This window comes from Vicia villosa, linkage group LG5 (genome assembly GCF_029867415.1).
Source record: "Vicia villosa cultivar HV-30 ecotype Madison, WI linkage group LG5, Vvil1.0, whole genome shotgun sequence".
Taxonomy (NCBI): domain Eukaryota; kingdom Viridiplantae; phylum Streptophyta; class Magnoliopsida; order Fabales; family Fabaceae; genus Vicia; species Vicia villosa.
The window spans coordinates 114,067,173-114,095,136 of record NC_081184.1 but is presented as its reverse complement, the minus strand read 5'-3'; the positions used below and the strand labels follow the sequence as shown (position 1 = coordinate 114,095,136).

Sequence of the window (27,964 nt, the reverse complement as noted above, 5' to 3'; positions counted from 1 at the left end):
CATTTAATGAAATAACCTAATATGAGACTGTAAAAGTACAGTTACTCCCTCCATCTTAAATTATAAATTATTTTTAAAAAATTAATATCTAAATATTAAATAATTTTTAAATATAAAATATATTCATGTTTCTTTTTTATCAAACTATTTATTATTTATTATTTTACTTTAATTTAAATTCTAATAATCTTTTATTTTTTATTTTAATAATAAATATTCTTTCTATATCAACTAGTAACAAACTCGTGCATACGCACGGGTTCTGGTTTGATACGCACATTTGCTTATATAATATATTTATTTTAAATCAAAAAATTTAATTCATAAATACTATTTTTTCATATAAAAATATTTAGATTAATAATAAATTTTTTCCCGTATACAAGTAATATTTATGTTTAGGTATCATTTTGAAAAATATTTGGATCAATATTAAATTTTCGTATATAAAATATTTAAATTAATAATAGATTTTTTCCCGTATACTATTTTGAATCAAAATTTTTTAGATCACAAATATTATTTTTCATATATAAGAATATTTGGATCAATAATGGATTTTTCTCATATACAAATATTATTTATGTTTAGGTTAATAATAGATTTTTTCCCGTATACTATTTTGAATAAATATTTTTTGGATCATAAATATCATTTTTCATATATAAAAATATTTAGATCATTAATAGATTTTTCTCATATACAAATATTATTTATATTTAGGTATCGTTAAATAAAAATATTTAGATCAATAATAATTTTTTCCCATATAACTTTTTTGAATAAAAAAATTTTGGATCATAAATACTACCATTTTTCGTATATAAATATATTTAGAACAATAATAGATTTTTTTCCAGTATACAAATATTATTTTTGTTTAGATATCATTTACCAAATTTGATACTAATAGAATTTGACTATAAATAATAGTAATATGTTACAATTGAATAAGTGGTACATTTTCTCTCGTGGATATATATATATATATATATATATATATATATATATATATATATATATATATATATATATATATATATATATATATATTCTATTTACAGTGATAACATATATTTGTGAAATGACATCAATAACAAATAATTTTTCTAATATTTAATTGTGCAAACATTATTTTAATTGTATAAACTTCATTAATGAAATAGATTAATATAATAATATTCTGAATCATATAAATTAAAGTTAATGATAAGTGACACACATTTTTGTATTTTATCCAGTAAAACGCATTTTCAAGTATGTTTTTAAGTTCATTTTAATTGAACTGATTTTTTTTTAAATTAAATACTATTTTAAATGTAAATTAACAATTATTTAAAATGATCATAATAATCGTTTTATCAAAAAATAATTTATTGGAATATTTTGATTAATAATTTATTAGAAATAATAATAATAAAGTAATAAAAAGTGAAAAGTGAAAAGTGAAAATGTGAAAAGTGAAAAGTGAAAAAGTGAAAAGTTAAAGTGAAAAAGTGAGTTGGAAAAAATCAGCAAAAAATATTTTTTGCCCTCAAATTATTAATTTATACTAAGATAACACAAGGGTATTTTTATGATTTCCAAAACATCAACTTTTCTTCTATGATAGATTTGTCAATTTTACACAAAAAGGCTTGTGAGAGATGAACTTTGATTAAAAAATGGAGAATACCTGACATAAAAAGACAATGATTTGCGATATATTTGATGAAGCACATAAAACTTAATGATAGGAGAACAATGGCGGTGATGAATGAGATATTAAACAAAGGTTCCTCTTCTGTGTTAAGAAGGAGAAGCTAGTAGATATCATCAAGTACCTCATCCCTCTCCACTCGTCTTATCAAAGATTAGCAACATCGGTTCAAGATCAACGTCTCTGATTCATGAAGCATCATGACCGCAACCTTCAATCAAAAGTATTATCATAAAACGATACATAATTCAAAATAAATATATAGACTGGCTCATATTAAGTTCATATTAATGATTTTAAAATGAAATTATTCTAGACTGGCTCAACACTAAGAAACGACCCAATTCATGTCCACCTTTGAGACGACCCAAATGACCTAGGCCCAATCATTCGCAGACGGAGAAAGCGCTCTTCCCCATACCTGACACCGAGCACGTCGCAACCTAGCCGAACAGATCGGCTCCCGCGTCCCTAGGCATTCATTTGGCTCCCCAAATCTCACCTCGTGTCGACCAGGATCGCCCTTTGCTCGCCTAATGGCTAGTGTCGAGCAGTCTCTCAGGATTCCTAGGTTTACTCCTATAATATTGGCAGTCACAAGTTTTTGGCCTAAGTCCACGGTGTAGCCCAAAACTCATACCGTGAGTCACGCGATGGGGGTATTATATAAACTCTCTCACTTTAGAGGGTCATGTAACACATTTTTCATAATCCTAAACACTTACTCGTATCTGTGACTGTACAGACTTGATTGTCGGAGTACCTTGGAGGTACACCCCCTCTCCTCTTTCTCAACATCGTGCAAGACGTTCGTGGCCTTTTTTGATTCTGATCTTAAGGCAAATACAGAAATCAAACAGACTTTCTCTTTGCACAAGTTTGTTTTAAATATTTTCATTATATTAAGTTTTTTTAAAATTTAAAATATTAAATATATTTGATTAATTAAATAGTTATAATATAGAATATATTTGATGTAAATGAAATTAAAAGTATAAATAATAATAAAATATATGTTTGTCATATGACTATATATTTTTGTTAAAGTGGAATCGAATAATTATGCTAGTCATGATTTCATTTTGGAAGTTTTTATAAAGATTTATCTTGAATATATATATATATATATATATATATATATATATATATATATATATATATATATATATATATATATATAATATATATATATATATAAAGAGACTAACGTGTAGTTTATCATAAGTTTATTTTTATGTATGAGTTTAATTTTTGTAAGATCTAGTTAGTTTGTTAGCATATTTAAAAGTCTATTTCATTTAAAAATATATAAATAAGGGGACAACTTCTCTATCCATCAAAAAAAATTGGGTAGTGTACATTCCACCAATCACATTGCATCATTTAATTTTATCTTATTTAATTAATTATTAAATAGTACATTTTTTTGTTGTTTCCAAAATATTTTACACTAAAGGTAACACTACCCAATTTTTTGTGTTAGGTAGATAAAAATTCACCTATAAATAAACAATTCAGCTAATAATTAGATAGACTAATAAATTAAAAGATCAACGAGACTAAAAATTTATTTGCCAAGATTTATAAGAGTTTACCTAATAACATAAGTTTTATAACATTATATATTTAGGATAACTTATGAAAAACAACTTATTTAAGTTCTTGATGGTAACTAAGTTTCATTTTTGCATTGATTCAAAGTATAAAATATAATAATAATAATAATAATAATAATAATAATAATAATTATTATTATTATTATTATTATTATAATAATAATAATAATAAAATTATTCATATTTATTTAAATAGGTAAACCTAATTAGCATAAAATATTTTTACGAGGAGTGCTCATATCACCCTTGGTATTTCTCTCAAACCCTATGAATACCCAAAAATACTCTTTCGTACCGTCTAAGTTTTAATTTGTACGCAGAATACAATACAACAAACCAAGTCCACATAAAACACCCAATAAAAAAGTACACGTTTTGAGATTGATCTCCGAAAACACCCTTCGGGCATTGAAATCAAGATACACCATTTAATATGACACAGTTCTTCTTCCCTTATGTACTAGTCAAAAAGTGCATGTGTGCATCCTGCAAGGCTGGGGGACTCATAAGCCGTAGTTAATTTATAACAATTATAACTTGTTAGAGCTTGCACGAGACGATGAGAAGCCATGTATGATGGTGTTTTACGATAATTTAGACGTCTTACTCACATGAGGTGAGATGCCCTGTTGAGAAACAATGTGCTTATGTATAAGCTTTGGAGGGGTGTGATCATATGACAGAATATATTTTATAAATGTTATACTTTATGGTGTAATTATTTGTATGGCTTAAGATTTGTCCTTTCTCCTATATAGTAGATGTATTTATAAAGGTCTCTAGCGCATAGATTAAACTTTTTCTTTTAATCTTATCTTTATCAACATCAGTAAATTAAAAATGAAAACAAAAATTAAATATATTATAACAATTTCATTTCAAATAAAATAATAGTATTTATAAATAAATAATATTTTGTTTTTTTGTTGATATATAAATTAAAATAAATATCATACAAGGATGTCGTGGCGCGAAAAATACTCAAGTGTTCGCACGCTCAAAATACAACAAAGTTGGCACCAAATTTTATTTATTCCAAAACGAAGGAAAAATATTGAAAAAACTCAAGAAAATGATAAGATGGCCATCACAACCAAGATAGAGTTCGATAGTCGGTTATGTAAGGAAGGGTATTAGCACCCCTCATATCCATTGTACTCGATGGAACCCATTTAGTTAATTTTGTGATCGAATGTTAACGTGATGTTTACTTTCTATCTTATTATTACGCGAAGAGAAAGAAAAGAAAGGATTTTTAGGTTTTTTTTATTATTATGCTCGCCAAGACATCGCATCTCGTGTCTACTTATTCCCTCGTGTAATGGAAATGTCAGAGCATTGTAGTTCGGGATAGAAAGGACTTTTTGTAGGTTGATTGATTGTATTTATGAAAAATGATTCTAATCGCACTTGAACGAAAAAGAGTAGTTTTAAAGTGGGTGCTTGCACATGGGCGAGATTTGCGCTTGGGCAAAGAAAAGTTTGGCGCTTGGGCGGAAATAAAAAGAAGTGGTAGTTTGAATTGATTTTAGGATTTTTATATAAAAAAAAGTGAGACGAATCAAGTTTTAAGGAGATCTTTAATGAAATCCAAGCATTCAACCAAAAGCTTAACGACCATCACTTAAATGCTTTAAAACAACTTGCACAAGTACGTACAAACCTTTCTTAATTCATCCATTATAAACTAAACTTGATTCGATTATTTAAGGTATTTTTTGAGTTTTTGATTATGAAAAAAAGAAATTGAAAAAAGGCACTTGGTGTTGACCAAAATTTATTATGAAATTATTTAAGTGAAAAGCTTGAGTAGAAAGGTAATGGAACAACTTGATGTTGATCAAGTATTTGAAGTTATCTTGGAAAGGATTGATTTTATCGCGTATTCACTTTATCTTGATTTACCAAGTGATATGACCTAAATACGAATGGCAAGAAAAAGAATTCAGCACAAGATCAAACATACAAACATACAAGTATATGGCAAACAATTCGTGCAACAATTCTAGCAAGATTATTTCTAAAGGGTGAACAATTAAATGAGAAATCTTTTGTTATTTTTTACATATTTTGACAAAGTCTAAACATAGATCTAAAAGGAAACTTGGTCTTTTGAAAATATTTCAAAGAAAAATATTAAAACCTAAGTAAAACATATTTTTGGTTTTTTTTAGTTTTTTTTTACAAAGAAAAATAAAATGGGAATCAAATAAATATATTTTTTTCATTTTTTAATAGAAGTTCTAATTTCTTTTTATTTTATTTATGAAAATAGTTATTATTATTTTTTATAATCAAACTATACATAAAATAGCACAAAGAGAAATCCAAAATAAACACAATTCAACAAATGGGCCAAGAAGGGGGGGTGTATTCCTAAATGGAAGTACAGCCCAAGAAAAACAAGTAAAAAAGGAAATTTCTTAACCCACCCTATAGTTTTCTTACATACCACGTGAGATTTCAAAAATGCTCCTAAAAATCGAAAATACATTTCTGAGACGCACCAATAATAGATAAGAAATCAATTTTCTCATAAATGCATTTTTTAGACGCACCCGGAGTTGCATTTTCGGTATGTTGATACACAGATAGCAAAAAAAAACTGACTAAAAATACACAAAATTCACAAACTCAAAATATCATGATTCAAACATTAATAACATAACATAACATAACCAATACATTAAGGATTTTTAACATAATTCAAACATTATACTCCAACATCCAGGTGGACGTTGCACCATGTTGATAATATCATCGACCAATCTTGCAATAGTCGTATCTAGCTTAATCCGAACTTTTACTTTTAAGCGGAAAAAAGGTTCTCCACATAGCCTATAAATCAACGCTCGTCTTTAGCTCATGATTGGTAAACTCAAACTTCCCTTCGTTGTCAATGGATGACAAGTGATACTCGATCTTCACAACTTTCGAATTGTCGCCATGTGGTAGAAGCTCCTGCAGTGTGTATCGCAGATCTTCAAGAAAGGTGTACTCGGTAATCTTAAATTCTCGTGGTGTATTATCGGTAAAGTGAACATTTCCAACATGCCAAATGATGCTCATTCTAGTTTTTGTGTTTTGGTATGAAACAATATGAAGAATGAGGTTATATATAATAGTTGGAAGATATCATAAACCACATAAACCATATCTACGTATATGGTGTGATGGACTTCTCGTTGTTGAATTGTCACCCGGTGTTGGTTTCACCTTATTAGATGATCCTTTGATTTTCACCGATTGAGAGGATGGTTTCAAGTTTGTGGTATCCGGGAATGCAATTTTTTTCAATTGCTCTTTGATGTGGAGTTTTATGTTGTCACCGGCTTTCAAAAATCTCTCTTGTATTTCTTCCCATTCAATCAGGATAGAGATATTCGATTTACCATCTTTCATACATCTTCAAATCTAAGCCTCTTTAAAGCACATAGAGAAAATTTTAACATTTTTTTTAAAAAATGATTTATTTAAAATAATAAAAAAAATGTTTACCAGTTATATATTTTTTATTTTAAAACACTATAACAGCACAAATTAAATTTAAATCCTCCAAACCTCTTTTTCAATACAATTTATTAATTCCTCAAACTTACAAAAAAAAAAAAACTTTATTTTTGAATAAAACAAAATTTCTAAAACCCTCCTCACCTAAATCACCTAAATCCTTCGGTTCGTATGGCTTAATTTTTTTTTTTAACTCTCCTCTCCTTTCTCCTCCAAATTTCCAAACAAAATCTAAAAATCAATTTTATTTAAAATAACTAAAACATATCAAAATCAATTTTAGACTTCAATAACAAACTAGGTGCTCCAAAAGTGGAATAAATTTGTTAATTCGAAAGAAACAAAACTCATTTTTAAAGTTATTTCTATATTCTATACATTCATTTACCCATGTGATTGGCTTAGCTTCATTTGGCTTATTCACTAATTGTATATATACTAGGGTATTTCTTTCTGCCATATTGGTTTCTCAAAAAAGAAAAAAGAAAAAAAAAGTCTATTTCATGAAGTAAAGAAATTAATTGTGTATAGAGAGAGAAAGTGATGTAGGGGCAGATTGGGTGTGATCCAACCTCACCCTATTTCAACCAATCACAAACTCTTATTATATTACTTTTGATGAGCCCTTCACTGCCCCTCCCCACATATTCCTTATCTCCTTACTCCTACAAACCACACCAGCAACACTACACACAACACTGCCCCAATATCAAAGCCTTGAACTCCTCTTATCACATTCATTCATCTTCTCCTACACTTTCTATAACCCTTATCCTTTCTTGTATCCTTAACTGATTATAGAATATTGCATTATGGCAACTAATTCTCTTCATTCAATTCAACACCATTCTCTCATCAAACGCCAATACTACTGCTACCCTTCTGAAACTGCTCCTCCATCCACACTTTCATCCTCACTTTTCCTCAAACCAACCAGCACCAACATAACCCTCTCTCACTCTTCAACTTCCAACTCTTTTACCACATTCTCACTCTCTCAAACAACATCCTCCACGCCATCATCAACCTCTCAATCCTCCTCCTTTGAACTCCTCCAGCAGCTTCTCTCAGCCAAAAACTTCCGAGAAGCCGACGACGAGACGAGACGCCTTCTCATCGTGTTAGCAGGCGAAGCGGCGCAGAAGCGCGGATATGTTTTCTTCTCAGAGGTCCAGTTCATCTCAGAAACAGACCTCCAAACAATTGACAAGCTGTGGAGGGAGCATAGTGACAACAAGTTTGGATACAGTGTTCAGAAGAAACTGTTTGGTAAGGCTAAGAAAGACTTTACCAACTTCTTCATTAAGGTTGGTTGGATGAAGAAACTTGACACTGAGATGGAGCAGTATAACTATAGGTCTTTTCCTACAGAGTTTATATGGGAGCTCAATGATGATACACCAGAAGGTCATTTACCTTTGACAAATGCACTCAGAGGAACACAGTTGCTGAGTAATATTTTTAGTCATCCAGCTTTTGATGCAGTTCAAGATGAAGTTGAAGTTTCATTTGGGGGAAATGGAGCATTCAAAGGGTTGAAAGATTCATCAAAGACATCAGCTCAGAATATGCTCAAAACAGACTATAGTTTCTGATAGAGTTCAGGACAAAGTTTACAATAATAAAGCCTGCTGAATGCATAGAGAAGAATGTAACTGTGTTTTCATTTTTAAGTATATACATAGTAATTATTGATTCATCATCATCAAGAGATGAAGGTAGTTGCTTGAATTGTATTTTTTTACTTTATTAAGGATAACTGCATTCTAGAAACTCTTTAAACTAAAGGTTCATATGTTGGCTGTCATAATTTTGGGTGAATCCTTGTGCACATAATGGACAAAATTACATAGCCTGCCATATTGTTTTATAACGTCTATTTCCAAAGTGAGAGCTGTTAATTTTCAATTGCAACTGGCAATGGAGTTTTACCAAAAATACAAAAATTGACTTCAGCAACTAGTGCATTTTCTATAGATTGTTTACTAAAAGAGAGTCTCTCACTTTAGTTTTCCCTCTATAGTTCTATTTCTTTATTTCATTCCCTCCCAGCCCACCAAACAAAACCTAATATAAACACCTTCATTCCAATTTTTAAGCAATTAAGAACGTTGCTAGAGTTACTTTAGAGTGTTTATAATCAAGAATAGTGCTAGCGCAGCACTTATATTGTACACATAAAGTAGGTAACTAATGAGCGAAAAATGAAGTAAAACCAAATGTTGCTACTGGCAAAATACATGCACACTTAAGTGATGAAAAGTGAAAAAATGCAGGTTAGAACCTGAACCACTTAATCTCAAATGTCTTTGCAGCTTTTATCCTCTAAATTGTACTTACAGGGCGAAGTATATATGCAAGTTTATAAGTTATGTTATTGTTTTACAAATAATGGGGTATTGTGTTACTAATGTAAATCCAATCAAATGCTGAATAGAAACAGTTATGAGGACAAATTTGCTTGGATATTGCAAGATTAAATAAAGAAAAGAGAGCACAAATTTTCCCCATTTCTCGTCGTTCTCCCTTTCAACTTTCATGCCTCACCAAACTAAAGCAATCACTAAAGGATAATACAGCTGTTTCTATTGAACTCTTACAATTATTATTTTGTTCCATAAATTTAGTTTCTTGTAAAAAACAAAAAAATTCATTAACAGCAAGCGTTAAAATTTACTTACAACATTTTATCACTACATTTCTTCTCTCTTTAATTCACTAAAACATGAGTAACCCTTTTTCCATCTAGCCTATTCTCTTTCCCTTGTATCTATTCATTCTCTCTAATGTAGTCTTCTTTCCAAATTGTGAAAGAAATAGCTAATAAGCTAAATTTTTACAACATAAAGGAGACTGGGCGGTATATTAAATTTCTCAAAGTTGATGCTTTTCACGAGTTTCCTCCTTTCATACCATCAAAACAAGAGTTGCGACTTCGATACCAAGCCTTCCAGTGCTACAAATCTAGTATACCAGAAATTTTGAGATTTAAACAAAAAGGAAGTAAAGTTTGTAAGGAAACACATTAAATATATAATTTCCACCTTAAGAAAATTAGTCACCCAACTTAGCATTACAAGATGAAAATGACTAATATGGAACATTTTCAAGAGTTACGGGACCAATATGGACTTTTTTTAAGTTAAGGGACCAAAATGACCCCCACATTAAGATACAGGGCCAAAAAGGATATTAAGCCTTTTCTTTTCTATTGCAAACAAATAAAGAAGGATATTTTAATTTCTGACATCACAGACAATTTGAAAATGTTAAAAAGGACCACAACTTACCCGGCAAAAAACACTAAGCACATGGACACAGTCTCTTTGTGTGCTGATGTGAACCATCACAAGAAAGTATAGATTGTGTTTCAGTGTATAAACATGATCCTGGATTCTGAAAACAACCCAAAGCAAATATCAATTTAAATATTCTGAAATTGTTTTCCTTGGCATAGGTTTCACCACTCACCAGTATTACAGAAGTTCAAACCGAATATTTCACCAATACATATCGAATAATCATTTAATTGTATGAATCCTATGACACTGTATCATCTTATTCCAATTTATATAGGAAAAAATTATGCCCTTAACATCTATTCGTAAATTTCTGGAATCAAACATTTTGTTTTTTATTCTTAAATCATAAAATAAATTATTACCAGATATTTGGGGGCATCATAAACTACTTCAGCCGGTTGATCTGTCCCAACACTTGCCAAGCAAGCTCCTTTGCAGCTCATGTATTTCTGTATACTGCTCACATAACAAAGTTCAATTGATACGATCAGTAGATAAAGTGAAAATAAACAAAGCATTCACACACTGGAATAATATTTCTTCCTCGCTTCATATTGTTTTCCTTGCCGATACATTATCCATGACAAGCATGCTAGTGCCAAATATTAATAAAATGGATTCTAGGTTATTTGTCTAGAGGATAAACAAAAAAAGAAAAACAAAACCAGAAAGATTTTATATATGCCTTGTATGTAAGATAAAAACCATAAAAGTTAACAAAATTATAGATTTAATGGACAGTGTGGATGCATTACTCAATAATATCATTGAAATATATCAGCAACAGAATTTAGAACACAGATTCAAAGCATCGCTTACATGTCACAATGATTAAGCACCACAAGTTTATTTGGGACACATGATTGTCCTCTTGATTTGCAAACTGAATTACATGATTCACCTTGCCTGTCAAACAAGTGATAAGAAGTTCAACTGCTAAGCCACAGCAAGAAACTGCAAACTTTAACCTCGACTAAAAAGAACCAGTATCAATAATAAGATACCTCCCAACAACAACATTGATGCCATTCAGTCTTGCTTCTGTGAGAGTACTATTTGCCCCTGTGCTTTCCATACATGAAAAATACCAGATTCCATCAAAATAGCTATAAATAGGCCAAAAGCAGAAATATACTCACCAAATGACCTAAATCTACAACCCACCCATAACAAGAACATGGCTGCAATATATGTATCCATATGAACACGAAGTACAATCATTACAATGTCATTTGAATGAAATGTAGCAGTCTACTTAAGTACTCAATATTATTTCACACCGTTCTCCTTCAGTATGAGCAAAAACAGTATGCTAAATTATTGCTACGCTATATGTATCGCTAACTGCTGAAATTTTAGAATTGGCATCTGGCTAGGTCTAAACAGGATTAGGAACTTAACACAATTACACGGCAGTCACTTCTGCAGACTTACCAGAAGAATTTGATGGCAGAGAAAAACAGTGGTGGAGGTCACTAAGATAAGCATTTTCATGAACCTGAAACATTAAATACCAAGATAGAAACATTAGCAACTTTACTTATCATAAACATGGTTTTCAAACTAACTCGCAGGCTAACTCTTAGACTCTAACGAATTTACAATCATAGGTTGCTTAGATAAGTTATTTTGCATGCGAACAAGTTTTGACAAACTAATATGTGTTTAATTAAACTCTTGACAAAATCAATAAATTCTCAATTCTACTAACAAGCTAATGAGTCTGAATTTAGACATAGTTTTGGCTTCAATATGCAGGGTTTGTTCGATTTTCTAGAATACTTGGGTTGAGTTATCTCTAGTGTGCAGCATGTATAGGTTTGTGAACCTAATAAAAAAAATTTCATTTGTGTCAAACACGGCAAAATAATGTATTGATGGAGCCAAATATGGCATTATAGAAAGAATTTTATTGAGTTATGTTATCAGTTCATCTTTTTTATTTGCATTGTTTGAAGCTGGAATTTTCAATATAAATTATGAATTTACTATTTAACATATTTAGTAACTGATATTTTTAGAAAACAATTTTTTTTTAAATGAAATATGTAAAACTTAGTTTACAATTCAAGTTTAGAAGGGCTCCATCAGTTATCTAAACTCTCAAACTTGACAACCATGATTGTAAATTTAAACAGTATGAAAATATAGATATTGCACACCAAGATAACTACAGCTCTACTCATTAGACCTACAAGATAAGCAAAAGCCTGTTCAAGGTGGTATGTTGTTTTTCATTCACCTAAAAAGTAAAACCGAACAAGATAAAATTACTCTTGCATCTAGCTACTGTCTGACTCGAATTTAGCATGTCTAATATAAAAAGTTATGAAGGTTAACTCATGCTAACGGACTAGAAGGGAACAGCTTTATATATCATGGAACTTTGAGATAAAAAGCCAGCCAACAACAACCGACAACCAAGCCTTATCCCACTCACTAATTGGGGTCGGCTACATGAATCAAATTCCGTCATAATGTTCTATACAGAACCATACTTCTATCCAAATTGTTAATCTCGAGTTGAGATAATAAGCAAAGAACAAAAAACATGTTCCGAATAAATTGTTATGCTGATTGTGAGATAAAAGCGCATAAGATACAGTCAACTACTCCCCCACAGATGTGTAGAACTAGACAACTATACAAAGCTTCCTCTGACAAGATAAGTTTTTTAAACACAAAAAGCAACCTTATGTTATTCAACTTCAAGGTATTAACCTCATAAGAAAATTTCTAGAGCAAAGATACAGTTTCAAGAACTAAAGAATACCAGGAATACAGGAGTTTACTCACCACACTTTCAGAACTATGACGACATCTCCCAGTGCAGTAGTCAAAAATACTTTCATAACTCCCTGCAACAAAACAAAAAAAGTCAAATGGTGTTTTTTTGGAAAAAAAAAGAAAAGAAACACCGACTTATACATATTACTCAAACATGTTTATAAAGGCTGTGTTTGGCTTATGAATAGCTTATCTGAACTAATCTACTGACATAGGCACATGACAAGTGTTTGAGAGAACTTATGGAAACAACTTATAATATGCTTATTAGGCATTAGCTGCTTTGAGCTTATTTTTATAAGCTCTGCAAGATAGGTAACGGAAACGACTTATAACTTAAATGAAATCAGCTTGAACATATTTTCTCTGACTATATAAATAGCTTATACATAATCGCATACATGAAGAGTGCTTATCCAATAAAATCTCAACTAAGTCATTCATCCAAACAAACAAACCCAAGTCCTTACTTTTTCGTAGCAAGTTGCAACAGTATTGATTCGAAATACACATCTACCTACAATCTACACTAGTCAATTCAAGGCGCTAAATACATGTTCAAAACTAAACAAAATTCAAATCATTAAAACAGAAACATTACTTGCAGTAGCCGGTTTAGCAATCTTCATCTTCAACACTTGTTCCTTGCGTGTCTGTTCAATTAAACACCAATTAAACACTTATCCCCCTTCCGGGAACTTGAATTACGTGAAAAACATGAAGAAAAAAATTTACCAGTGCAGGATTGAGACAGCAAGAAACACAATATTCATAAGAATTGCAACACTGTGAAAGAAGATTGCATCCACTGTAAATCGTTAACACAATAACCAATTTTCGTTATTAATTTAATAATTTTCATTTTTGAAATTCAAAGTAAAGAAAAGAGTTAGGAAACAAACTCACTGACAAGAGAATTTCTTCCCGGTTTGAGGACAACAGCGAGACTTTGAATCAATCGAAAGAGCATTGCATACATAACCTACAAATAAATATTCATGTAAATATAAATAAACAAATAAATAAATAAATAAAACAATTTTTGAATATAAATTGAGAAAAGAAAAATGGATACCATTGTTATCGGAGAGAAGGTATCTGCCTTGAACGGTATTTTTGCAGGAAGGGGTGAATTTGAAGCCGATATCCTTTCTGATAGCGATGGTGAATGAAAAGTGAGAGAGGAGGAAGAAGAGTAATATTACGGTGGTTCTAGCTGCGGAGAGTCCCATCGTACAACCGTGTGCCGTGAGTTCCATCGATCATTGATTGAGCTTAGCCATCGTTCCCGGATAGATTCCAATCGAATACAGTGTTGCCTGATTCATTCGTTGTTGTTTTTAGTGGGCCTAGCGTAAAATATAATGGGCCGTGAGTGACTATCAACACCCCCCATTTTTAAGCGGCATTTTCATTAGGAAATTTCTTTATGTACCCGTATAGGGTGGAAAACACGCCTAATATTTCCAAGTTATCCTCCAGATATGCATATCCGAATGCATCCTAATCATATTTTCACTGATTTCGAATATGCATATCCAAAAACACCATGAATCAGTTTCGGATATGCATATCTGAAACATGCTCTGAGTGATTAGTTTTTTCAAAACAATGATATCATTTTTTTAAAAGCTCCTAGTATTTGACAAAATGTAACGGAAAATAAAAATTACGCAAACTAAAATAAAATACCGATATCAAAATATGGAAATACATGTTTGGATGAGTGCATAATGTCATAATATTACAACACAGAAAAAAAGTCATGAATAAAACATAAATAGACAACTGTTACTGAGTATGCCTAATACAAACACCCTGCGACCTCCTCTGCCTCCTATACGCTGCCGCACCAGGCGCCTCACTGACCATCCTTTGTACTATGGCAACCGCCTCTGAACCGCTCTACTCAATGATCCCTCTCTCCAATGTCTCCTGCCCTATCAAGTGTATCCGCTGGCAGATCGACAGTGGCATGGTCATACTCAGTCAGCTGGTTCTCCAAGAGCTCCTCATGTGTTGGTCTAGGTGGACGCCCAGGAGCATCGGGTGTCATGATAGGATGTGACACCTGATAGAACCATGTCATGTACCCATCCACACATTGCCGGCTTTGGGTGGCCCGCATACGCCGATACTCCTCTGGGACTAAATGATGCGCCTAATCCTCAAAGATAGTTGTAAGCTCTCGGCGGGTAACGGTGTTAGGAGAAACCTCAAATGGAGATCTCGGTATCATCTGCACACATTTAAATTGTCTCATGCACCGCTCCGGCAGATAGCATACCATGGTGTTGGCCCCACATGCCAACCATCCAGAATATAATGCGATGCGGTTGAATGGGACATCATAACCGTAATCACTAAAAGGCGTCCACTAGATGTCATCGTGAGCAGTACGATCGAGGTATACACGATATGGCCCCACTTTCTAATTCCCCCTCTGGAGGACATATCATGCAGCCCTGAGCACGGCGTCAATGTAAGCGGGATTAGGATCGTAGCCATGGATGCGGTGGAAGTAAGAGATGATCCAGCTCTGAAACACAAATATGATAATATGTTAAAAATAAATGTGATATAATTAAAAAATGTACCGTAAGGAGTGTGCAAGAGCCAGTCAACTGTCTGGTCCTCCAGTTGCAGGCTTCGTTCAGCTTCTGATATAGGTATACTAGAATGGCGGCGCCCCAGTTCCACTCGTGAACTGTAGTCAAATCAATAAAGTACCGGAGATAAGTCATGTACACGTAAGTTGCACTTTTGTCCACAAAGAGGGCAATGCCTGGTGGTACTCAACAAAAAGCCCATCATCCTCTGCCTCAGAATCCGCTTCCGCCATACATAAAGCCCAACATAAAGCTCTTTCAGGCTGGAGAACCAGATATGCGCTCCACTCGTCGCTCTGCACTCAAAATCGGCCATATTTGGGTCCATACCCAGATAATCCACCATCCACTCTATGGCCTCAATCCTCTGTATCCGGGAATGGTCCAATAACCTCTCTCTGATCGGCAGGTGGAGCAGATAGGCCACGTCGTGTAAGGTGATCGTCAACTCCTCGACAGGAAAGTGGAAAGAAGACGTCTCCTTGTGCCACCGTTCGGCAAAAGCCCCTTGCAAGTCGTGGCTTATGGTGCTATATCAGGTGATGCATAACCCGCCAAGTCCTGAACCAACTACAACATCATTAAATCACTGAGCCTACGGTTTAAACAGATCAAATATTTTCCGCGAATCGTTTCACAGATTTTATGGTAGGTCGTTCCTGTGACAACAAAAAGACAACAATGTTAGTTAAACCATATAAATTCATTTGAACTATTTGTAATTAAAAGGTTAAATTAGGTAGTGCAAATAAAAAAAACTCGTTGTCCCAAATGGGTCGAGCAACATGGTCATGGTAGTAAATCAAGAGGGATGTGTCAAAAGGCCCTCCCGGGAAGCTGCCCTCCTCTGCGTCCTGAGCATCATCCTCTTCGTGCTCAGGGTGAACAGGTACCTCCTCCTCCCCGACAACCTCCTCCTCCCGACTAACCTCACAAGAGAAAGATGTCCGAGACAACCGACTCCTCGGTGCAGATGATGATCCTTTAGCCGGCTCATCCATTTGGACTTGCACTCGAACTCGACTCCGTCCCCGTCCCGTAGTCACTTCTTACTGCGCGGCTCTCTCGCGCCGAGCCGATGCTGTATGTGTATGTCTCCCCTATCTAAGTCGTGCGGTCGGTACCTGATTATCTGTCATTTTCCTAAAAACAAAATTTCATAAAAGTATGAAGAAAAAAAGTTAAAAATTAAAAATTAAAAAAAAAAAACAACTCAGACCAAATTTTGAAAGTGCATATCCGAAACTGGTATGAGGTGATTTCGGAAATATAGTAGATTTAATAGATTGTTTGTTATGAGAGAAGTATAAAAAAAAATAGAGGAGAGAAATGTAATCATTTTGAAAAGTACAAAAATACCTTTAATTTAAAAATTAATACAAACATTGTTATTATTTAAAATACATTTTCTATTAACTCTTTTAGATATATAAAGATTATTTCTATCAATGTAAATATTATTTTTAATTTTATTAAACATTAATAAGTATTTTTAAAAAGTAATTTTTGAAGTTAGTTATAAAATAAACCATTAATATAAACTTTTTTTTGGAACAAATACATACAAATATTAAATCATTAATATCCTTTAATCATGTTTAATTTATAAATTAATATAATTTATAATTTAATTTTTATCATTATTAGCGATACAGACTCAAAAGAAGAATAAGTATTAGTAATATATATGATTTGATGATATCCATGAGCTAAAGGATATAAGTGGAAAAAGAATTCAAATAATAACTACAATTCCCTTTCTTCTCATATGTGTGGAGACAGCAAAAGTGGATGAGACCTACCATAATTGATCTGCCGCCTCTATTTCCTTGAAAAACCAAGCAGGAGAAAAAGTGCATTTCTTACCTTACTCTCTAGCTTACACTTCTCTCGTCCTTAAATCACCCCAAACAAACAAACAGTTAAAATTTAACAGTGATATTTTTGGATGACGCTACTCCCTCCCAACTCCACTCCAATAGCTAGGTGCGTAAAAGGTGTTTTGAGTTAACAGAAAATTATTGGAAAATGCTTTGTTCAGCAGTCATGTTTATCTATTTCTACACCCTCAAGTTAAATGGTAAAGTTAGTATGCGATCCCTGAGTTGTCAGTGATTTTAGGTTTCTTTTTTCTTTTTTTATTTATCTCATAAATCCTTTAAGAATAACTTCTTTAAGGTGATTTATGTAACACTCCAAATTTAAATTTAATATTTTTAATTAAATTTAAAGAACTTAATTTAGTTAATTAGAATTTTTGAGATTATTGGGTTTTATTAGAATTATTTATGATTTTATTTAATTAAATTAATAAAGAATAAGAATAAATTGAACTTTGGGGAGGAAATTAGAATGTAATTTAGAATTAAGGTGGAGAGGTGGAATTAGTAAGAGTTTATGGGAGTTGGTGAATTAATAAAAATAGTAGTGTTTTATTTAAATAGAGAAGAAATTAGAGTTAGGATTTGTTCGGGAAGAAAAAGATGTCAGCAGAGTTAGAGAGAACCCACACAGAGCAAGAAGTGAGAGAAACCCGTTATTACCTCACAACTTTTCTTTTCACGCAACTTCATCCTCAACCTTCTCTCTTCTTCACGATTTTTTCACTTCTTTTCCAGAAACCTTTTTTAGAACACAAATCCTAAAAAATCACAATGCCTTCTGATAAACAAGCCAAGAAATCAAAGCAACTTGCATATATAGGTTCCTCAAAAAGCTTCGATCTTCAACCTACTCCAACAAGTAGGATCGTGACTACTGGAAATCGGGAGAACATTTCACCCCCAAAACTTACAAAAGAACAAAGGATTATCATGGCTTCTCAGGTAATGATTCCATCTCTTCTTTCTGAAAGCACACTAGGGTTTTTAGGACCGTTAGCCCCAGAATGTCACTTGGAAAAATGCGTAAAGTTTTTCCCTTGTCACTTTGACATAAAACCTATAGTGAACAAAACCAATTCATCTAAGAAAAAGGATTCAACTCAGCAATCTGTTGATTCTAACAAAGGGATGAGAGAGGCTTTCCGACTAGACTATATAACAGACAATTTTAGGCCATTCCGCTCTTGCCCAACTTTGGATAAATCATACTTATCTTGGTTAGATAGAGTTGAAACCCAGAAAGCTTCGCTATGGAAAGAACTAGGTATTTTTGACCTAATTCAAATGTCAAGGCTAGGGTTTAGTTATTGTCAACCCTCGTTGTTGTCTAGCTTGTACTTTTGGGACAATACATATAACACTTTCCAGCTTCCATGTGGAATGATAACTCCCACACTTTTCGACATAGCTGCTATCTTTGGACTCCCTCCAACAGGAGAAACCTTTGATCCTTATCAGAATAGTGAAGACTTAATTGGATTTACTGTTAAGAATGCTGCTTTCAGTTCTTATATCAGTTTATACCATACCCAGGAAGAAACTGTCTCAGATGTAGAACATATAGCATTCTTAGGTCTATGGTTGTCCAAATTCGTCTTTTGTTGTAAATCCTTGCAAGTTGCACGTAGGTTCCTAACACTTGCCAACCAATTAAATGCTGGTCGAAAAATATGCTTAAGTGAACTCCTCTTAGCAGGTTTATATGAGAGTCTAGGATCTGCTAGTGAAAAATTAAAAAACTATAAACCTGGCACTAACTTGCTCTTATCCGGCCCTTATTGGCTCCTTCAAGTCTTGCTTAATGCTACCTTCGAACCTTCTTTGTCAACGCATGGATCCGTTGATGAAAATTGTCCAAATATCAAAGATAGGAAGATTGAAGGTACCAGACTCCTTAAGTTGACTCCTGCTGATGAGGACACAAATTTGCAAGCTTCTCTTACCCACTTCACTCTAATGTTCTCATTATGTCACAATTTCACCCCTTCGATGGCTCCCTTCGCTAGTCGAACTCACGGTCCAACTTGGTTTACTGCCTCCCTAGAAGACGCTGTGAAAGAAAAGAACACCACCGTTTAAGACACATGGCACGCATTTTTGCTTCCTCGATTGCTGGTTTTCAGACTTCTTCCAGTAAAAAGCCAAGTCTGCTTGTTGGCTTACCAACCTAATTTTGTTTCCAAATAATTTGGATTATGCCAACTCATCCCTATTTCATTCTTTCAACGGAAGCAAGAGTTATGTGTTGCGAATATCACTTGGACAGCTCGAGATATTGAAACACACCAAAAACGCTATGCAAACTTTGCTGATTTTCAATTGATAGCGTACCAACCAGCATTCTATTCTACGATAGGGTTCGACCAATGGTGGAAGGAGTTCTATTCTCTGAATATGTACACCACTAAGGAAATCGATGCTAATCTGACAAAAGCTTTTTCGTCTTTGCAGGATCAGTCTTACAAAGGTAAAGTCACACATTGCGAAGAAATCCAAGCATTCCAAAAGTACTTTGAAACTGTCTACAAGCCTACCGATATTCTTCGAACAGTTTGTGATGCAGCTCCTATTCTTAAAGAAAAGTTCAAACAACAAATTTCTAAAAAAAAAACTCTCAAAGTTGTAAAACCTGAGTTTAGATATGACTTAGCTTTTGAGTTCGAACCACCTCGATTCCCACGGTTACCAAGTGCAGATTTTGCTTTATCATTTTTCCCCCTTACCCAAATTGGTTTGTATGTGGGGATCTCTTTAAAGAACTAACAAATGGCCGACAAAAACCTGCTAAAAGAGTAGTAACAACCAAACATACCTTAGACAGTTTCAAAGGCTTTCTCCACTTCGACTTAGATGCAGTGAGGATTACCTCACCAATGGGTCAAGGTGTGGAATGTTTGGATTTCTAGGTTTTATAACCTTTTACCCTACTAATCTTTAATAAAGTGCATATTTCAACCAACTATTTTCTTTTCAGCCATCGAAAGGAAGGCATCACGAAAAGACAAACCTGCAGCTAAAACTGCCTCTGGCATGACCACTTCCTCAAGTCAAGGAATTCCAGCTGACGAGGTTTCTCCCAATATAACGAAACAAGCAAAGGTATTTAATGATACGCTCTTTTATTCCTTTCCTTTTTCTAAAAGCCTTTATCTTTTCCTTTTTCAGGGTAGTGGGAAACCTCCCGTGACGCCAAACAAAAGGAAGAAATCCAGTGGTGATGTCGCCGTCGAAGAACAAGAAGAGATTGCTTCTCCCAAACAAAGGGAAGAAACAAAAGAAGCACAAGGCAACGGTCTCCTCTTATCAAGCCACGAACATTGCTAATGTTCAACTGAAAATTGTTCCTCCATCTCCCAAAGAAACCCAACCTCAGCCTTCTGGAAACTTGGTTCTAGAGTACATTGGAAGCAATGCTTCCGAACCTGATACCCAACCGGTAGTCATTTCTTATTATTTTCTTTTCATCATCAAATAAAACAATTCTTTCTTTCATTTTAATATTTTGTCGTTCAGGAAACAACTGTGATCCCTAATGCCATTAATCAAGGTGACCCCTCACATGAAGGCAATCAGTATTCACCCCAAAGTAATTTTGCCCAGAACAAAGGATCTTCGATTGGAGCGTCACTACTTGAACGAACTGACGCTCAACAAGAACCAGAGATATCCTCTCCTGTCAAAGACATGGAAACAGATATGGCACACAGTCAAGAGGCCAACTTAGGAGATGAGGAATCTGAAGAGACTCCTAACAATCTTCCTCTTCATGCCAATTTTCTCAGAGATTACGATGATGATCAATCCACTGGGGATGCTGAACATACTTCCAACCAAAATGAAAGAATGATTGAGGAAGAAATGGCTCCTGGAGTGAATAAGGATTCTCTTGTTGAAAACGTTGCTGCCAACATTACACAAACCAATCCTACGCGAACCGTTGCAACTCAGAGTTCAACTTTGCCACTTACTGAAGATGATTTGACTATTCTGAAGCATAAAGATCCTCTTGAATACGTGAGACTGATGATAGCTCAGAGGGAATCTTCTTCTGACAAGAGTATGTCTGGGGCTTCGACTCCTTCTGGCACTAACGCATCTGAAACGTCCTATGATGATCTCCTGAAGCAAGTGAAAGAGTATGTTTTTGAAGTTGACTTCTTTGAGAAACTGAAGACGGAAGCGAATGCTGGTTCGAACATTAAAAAACTGATAAGCAAGATCAACATCACTGCTTGCCCCACTGATGTAGGTGAAACCCTTATTGACATTCAAAATCTGATTAATCATGTCCAAGCAGAACGAAACAGAGAAGTGGACGCTATTACGCAAATCAAGTCAATCGAATGCGCCAAATCTACTGAATTCGATGAAGCGTGTGTGGCATATGAAGCTTCCAAGAAATTGCTTGTTGACCAGCAATTAGCACAAACCAACTTTAACAATTATGCCTCTTCGATTAAACTTTGGGAGTCTCAAACCGATAACCTGAAGGAGAAAATTTCCAAAGCAAAGACAGAACAAGCTGCTATTCAAGGCTTGGATAGCACAAAAGCGGATAAGTTGGCAAAACAAAACGTCGAACATATCGAAAAAGCTACTACCATGGACGCACAGGTTGCTCAACTGAAGGAAATCCTAGAGGCTGTTGAATACAAAATAGATTTGGCGAAGATCAAATATCAACGCATGAAGGCCTCAATTCCCTTTTAGTCTCCTCAGCTTTTATTATTATTATTATTATTTCTGCTTGTAATATTTTCTTAAGACAAAACTTGTAATTTTGGCAACTTTGAATATCTCAATCTAATTATTACTTTAGCTGTAATAATTGCCTATATATTATGACTATTCGTACCATTAGGTTCCCTATGGCCATTTAAGCTTCGATTAGACCTTTGGGTGCCCCAAGCAAGTAACCGCCAATCAATCATGACGCAGTTTCCCAAACGTCTATTCAGTTCTCGAGTGTGCTGAACGTGTGATGATTTAGTTTCAACTTCCAAGGCACAAACGCGGCGGACTATACAACTTCCCTCTAGGGATTTAACACGTGGCCCACCACTACTGCTTTTGTGTAAGTGTTCGTAACGTGGGTTACTTCTATAAAAACCTCCCAACTTTTCGTTATTGTTTCACATTCTCCCAATAACTCTTGCACCTATTCTTTCATCTTATTCATTTTCTTGTACATCAACAATGTCTCTTAGTTTCAACAACAACATTTCTGCCATCCACAAAGAGTTTAACCCTTCACCTGAAGAGTTTCATAAGTATGGCGTTGACCTTGATGAAATGTTTGCCACTCAACACTTGGGACATTATCTTACCACTTTAGATGGCCCAGTGTATCCTAACATGCTTGCAGACTTCTGGATGCATGCGTCCATTCAAATGGACCAAGAAGGAAAGATTACCATCTGCTCTGAAGTCTCAGGTTCCCATATTATCATCTCTGCGAAACTCATTTCCAGAGTCCTGAAGTGTGAGAATGTTGGGGCCCTTTGTGACGATCCTTTTAGCCAAACTCTTTATGATGTTTTAAGGAGTATCTTCACTGGCCCGAACCATTCTTTTTCTGCCTTTGTGGGCAGGATCTGGCACCAACTCCTTGTAGGGAATTTTCTCCCACGAAAGGAAAACCAGGAAGATATAATGATGTGGGATGTCCGATTTATGTGTTATGCCTTGCAAAAACGGAAGATCAACATCCCTCTCATGATCTTCAAGCATCTCACAGAAGCTGTTATGACCTCTCGCCATGGCAAACCCTTCTGTCTTCCCTATGGACGTCTCTTGTCCCATATGTTTGTTAAACTAGGGATAGCTAGAAGGCTACGCGTAACAGGGTCTTTCGATGCTTTCGAGGCTGAGAGTTGCCCCTCGCTAAGCCTGGAGGACTTGGATCTTAGGGTCAATTAAAGAGACCTTGAAGACTTTGTAGGCTTCTTATTTTGTTATCTTTCAGGGTTATTTTATTAATGTTGATGCATTTTAGGTGTTATGCATCACTTTTTTTGTATTTCTCTGTAGTATGTAGCCTATTTTGGCAAAATCAATATTTTGGAATGAAATATGTATTCGCCATCTTAGCTTGCAATGTTGATTTCTGATATCTACGTTGCTGCAATCTTCACCTCATGCATAAATGGCTTATATCTCTTTAAATATTTCCCCTTTACTTTTAGGATCCTTCGATCCTCTACTAGTTCTTCTATCTCATACGCATTATTTGAAAATGCTTTCAAAATTCGAAAAGGTCCTTCCCAATGTGGAGACCATTTCCCTAGAGCTTTATTCTTTTTATCCATAGGTAATATAACTTTCCAAACTAAATCATTTGAAGTAAAAGTTTTACCTTTGACCTTTTTGTTGTATGCCCTTGTTACTCTTTCCTTCTGCCTCCTTAAGACTTCTAACGTGCGTAACCTTTCTTCGTCTAGCTCTGTCAACTCATTCATCATCATTTCCCAATATAAGTTATATGGGATTTCTCCTTGCTTTTGGATCCGTATTGATTGTAAGTAAATTTCGACAGGCAACACTGCATCATGCCCAAACGTTAACTGGGAAGGTGTACTATTCGTTGCTTCTTTAGGAGAGGTACGGCAAGCCCAAAGTATTTGATCTAATGTCTTATGCCAATTCTTTGGTTTTTTTCATACATGTTTCTTTATTAAACCAATGATTACTTTGTTCGCTGCTTCGACTTGTCCGTTAGCTTGGGCATAGTAAGGCGTAGATGTAAGCAACTTAAATCCTATTTCTTTTGAGAATTCTTGCATCTTTCGACCAGTAAATACTGATCCTTGATCTGTTGTTATAGTTTTCGGGATTCCAAATCTATATAATATTTGTCTTTGAATAAATTCTATGACCGTTTCTTGATCTACATTTATCAAAGGCACTGCTTCGATCCATTTAGTAAAATAGTCGTTTCCAACAAGAATGTACTTCTGTCCTTTAGATGAAGCAGGTCGAATCTCGCCAATTAAATCTAAAGCCCAACCTCTAAATGGCCATGGCTTGATAATTGCGTGGAGTTCGCTTGCAGGAGCATGTTGGATTCCTGCATGTATTTGACATTCTTGACAACCTTTAGCAAATTCTATACAATCCTTCAGCATGGTGGGCCAATACATTTCATATCTGAAAAGAAACCATTTCATTTTATGACCTGCTTGATGTGCCCCACATGTTCCACTATGAACATTAGATAATGCTAAGTACGCTTCGTTCTCACCCAAACATTTTAATAAAATGCCTTCTGGCGTTTTCTTGAATAGCTCATTTCCCATCAAAACGTACGACAAAGCTCTATACTTGGTTTTCCTGTCCGTGTTCAATGAAGGATCTTTAAAATATTCTATAATTGGAACTCTCCAATCTGTGTTTGTTAGAGCATCAATGGCCAATACTTCGAATTCTTCTTCATTAGCATAACCCAAACAATTTCTGTCCAAGTCACTTGGAGATAGCTTAGTTGCCCTTGCTTTCCCTCTTATTTCAACCAATTCCTCTAGCTTCTCCTTTGAGATCTTATATCCTGAAGCTATTTGTGCTAGATCATTAGCCTCTTGATTTTTGATTCTAGGGACGTGTTTTATATCTATGTATTCGAATTTTTTAAGCAAACTATTTGCAATAACGAAATACATGATCACGTTTTCCTTGATGCATTTATACTCCTTCGTTAATTGCTTGATTACTAATTCTGAGTCACCCTTGATTTCGACCCTGGTTTCCCCCAATTCCAATAAGGCTTCAAGTCCTACTATCAAGGCTTCATATTTTGCCTCATTGTTAGAGCATGAAGGCCCTTCGATTCTATACTTAAGTTTTATTGGAATTCCATCAGGCGAAATCAATAGAATCCCAACTACAATGCCTTCTTTATGGGTGGAACCGTCGAAAAATAGTCTCCAAGGCTTCAACTCAACAAGGAGTTGAGGAGTCTCAACCACTGCGTGATCTACTATAAAATCTGACACTATTTGCCCCTTCATAGCTTTCAAAGGCATGAAGGCTAAAGAGTACTCAGTTAGGGCAAGAGCCCATTTTCCAATTCGACTGTGCATTATTGGCTTAGATAACATGTACTTGATAACATCAAAATGAGAGGAGACATATAAATCTATTGGCTTTATATAATATTTAAGTTTAGTACATGAAAAATGCAAACATAGGCACAACTTCTCTATCGAAGTGTATCTAGTTTCTACATCATTTAATACCCTACTTAGGTAATATATGGCCCTCTCGATGCCATTTTCATCTTCTTGCGCTAACATACTACCTATAGAAGTGTCTGAAGCTGATATATACAGTCTCACAGGCTTCTTTCCATTTGGTGGTGACAAGATAGGTGGATTCATCATATACTGCTTTATCTTTTCGAATGCCTCTTGATGTTCACTTGTCCACTCAAAATTTCTATGCTTCAGACGCAAAAGAGGAGAAAAGGCTTGGATTCGACCACTTAAATTTGAAATGAATCTCCTCAAGAAATTTATCTTCCCTAATAAAGATTGCAACTCTTTCTTATTTGACGGTGCTTTGGTCTCCATAATAGCCTTTGTTTTATTCTGATTAATCTCTATCACCTTTTTGTGGATCACGAAGCCCAGAAAATCTCCAGCCTGCACACAAAATGCACATTTAAGAGGGTTCATCTTTAAGCTATGCTTTCTCATTCTTTCGAATGATTGGCTCAGATGGATTAGATGATATTCGTCTGAAACAGACTTTATGACTATGTCATCTATATAAACCTGCATGAAGGTTTCGATATAATCATGAAAAATAGAATTCATTGCTTGTTGGTATGTTGCCCTAGCATTTTTAAGACCAAAAGGCATAACGATCCATTCGTAAGTGCCTATTGCTCCTGGGCAACGAAAGGCTGTTTTGGAAACATCCTCTTCCGCAATGAAAATTTGGTTATACCCGGAATAACCATCAAGCATGCTAAGATACTCATATCCTGCATCTGAGTCAACTAGCATTTCTGCCACGAGCATTGGGTATTCATCTTTAGGAGTTGCTGCATTTAGATCACGAAAATCTATGCAAACTCTTAAAGAACCATTTTTCTTAATAACCGGAACTATATTTGCAATCCATTCAACATACCTGGTGGTTCGAATGAAATTGCAGCGAAGGAGTCTTTCGACCTCCTTCTTAATCTTCGAAAGGATCTTTGGAGCGAATCTCCTCGGTGTCTGCTTGATGGGCTTCTTGCCATCCTTAATAGGCAGTTTTAATTCGACCAGATCTCTCTTCAAACCAGGAATCTCATCATATTCCCAAGCAAAACAATCTTTATTTTGTTTTAACAATTCTACTAACCTGTTTTTCATCTTGGGGTCCAGTTTAACGCTGATGTATGTGGCTCTCTTTGTGGTTCCATCTCCGAGATCAATCTCTTCTAGTGGGTCCTGTGCTAACATCTTTGCGCTTGATGATCTTGGATCTTTCTCGAATCCCAAAGGCTCATCGTCATAGATAGCATCTAGCCTTTGGTCTATTGTTTCTTCATGTACTTGTTCCTCAGGGGGCTTACGTACAGTGTTCGCCTCCTGTCCTGTATCAATAAATTCCACGCTTTTGGCCCTAACAGCCATATCAATAATTTTGGCTTCGAGAGACGTTATTCTTTTGTTCTCAACCATGTAGGCCGAAATCTTTTCAAAGAATGAGGATTCAAACATAATCAACATCTTCGTTCCAACCCGAGGGTCGTATCTTTGCTGATTCTTCTTCTTCCGGGTCCCCCATGATCTCACGATTCCATTGGAAACCATTTGGTTGGAAAGTCAGAAAGTACAAAGCATTCTTATTTGGAGAATAAGCATCTTCTGCTGGAGCACATGGGTTTATATTCCCCAAATTCCTGTCGAAATTCGCCTTATCTACCTGGTTTACTTCATTCATGAAGTAACTCTGATCAGCTTCTATATTTTCCACTATGCCATCTTTTCTCCAAATAGATACCCGCTGATGCATCGTCGAAGGTACTGCCCCAACACCATGAATCCATTCTCTTCCAAGGAGTAGATTGTAGTTAGCTTTCGCCGGTACCACCATGAACATGGTAGGCCTCATGATTGATCCTACAGTTAAATCTACTTGAATTACTCCTAGAGTATGTCCTATTTTTCCTTCATAGTTTGACAGAACCATGTTATGAGGTTTTACGTCTATATCAAACATTCCCAACTTTTTCAGCATAAACTGAGGCCTGAGATTCACCAGTGCTCCTCCCTCTACCAGAACTTTGTTCACAACCACCTGTTCAACTTTGACCCTAATATAGAGGGGCTTAAGGTGATTTTGCATACCTTGACGAGGTCGCTCGAACTGGGCATTTTGCTCTTCGACAGTGCCACTATTGAGAACATAGTAGCACCCAGGTTTGTGTTTTGCCATTTCTGCTGCATCGACCTCGGTTTCCTGGTTGTACTCGTGGGGTAATACTGAGACCATATTGCAAGAATTCATGTGTAGAGACGCAACTCCATCAAAATCGAAATCATATGTAGGTATATTATCCTCTCTCCTC

General features: G+C 34.7%; 3 protein-coding genes across 4 annotated transcripts; 1 reads left to right on the top strand and 2 right to left on the bottom strand.

Annotated features, from left to right (window-relative positions):
* Nucleotides 1-7,473: 7,473 nt before the first annotated feature.
* On the top strand, nt 7,474-8,598 carry LOC131602056 (tetrapyrrole-binding protein, chloroplastic). The gene has a single exon (XM_058874046.1). The coding sequence runs from the start codon at nt 7,638-7,640 to the stop codon at nt 8,418-8,420; it is 783 nt and encodes a 260-aa protein (XP_058730029.1). The 5' UTR covers nt 7,474-7,637; the 3' UTR covers nt 8,421-8,598.
* A 791-nt stretch (nt 8,599-9,389) lies between these two features.
* LOC131602055 (uncharacterized) lies at nt 9,390-14,268 on the bottom strand. 2 transcript variants are annotated; one of them, XM_058874045.1, is made up of 11 exons: nt 13,990-14,268; nt 13,821-13,896; nt 13,650-13,722; nt 13,516-13,567; nt 12,924-12,985; nt 11,562-11,625; nt 11,132-11,189; nt 10,947-11,033; nt 10,490-10,583; nt 10,116-10,221; nt 9,390-9,813 (listed from the first exon to the last, which is right to left on the bottom strand). In XM_058874045.1, the coding sequence occupies exons 1-10, from the start codon at nt 14,171-14,173 to the stop codon at nt 10,129-10,131; spliced, it is 843 nt and encodes a 280-aa protein (XP_058730028.1). In that variant the 5' UTR covers nt 14,174-14,268; the 3' UTR covers nt 9,390-9,813; nt 10,116-10,128. The 2 variants fall into 2 exon arrangements, with proteins under 2 accessions (XP_058730028.1, XP_058730027.1); XM_058874044.1 differs by having other exon boundaries at nt 9,390-9,789; nt 13,990-14,267.
* Nucleotides 14,269-24,062: 9,794 nt separating this feature from the next.
* Nucleotides 24,063-27,074, bottom strand: LOC131605192 (uncharacterized). Its single transcript, XM_058877580.1, has 4 exons — nt 26,645-27,074; nt 26,350-26,446; nt 26,175-26,235; nt 24,063-26,042 (listed from the first exon to the last, which is right to left on the bottom strand). Exons 1-4 carry the CDS (start codon nt 27,072-27,074, stop codon nt 24,063-24,065), a joined length of 2,568 nt encoding a protein of 855 aa, XP_058733563.1.
* Between the last annotated feature and the right edge of the window lie 890 nt (nt 27,075-27,964).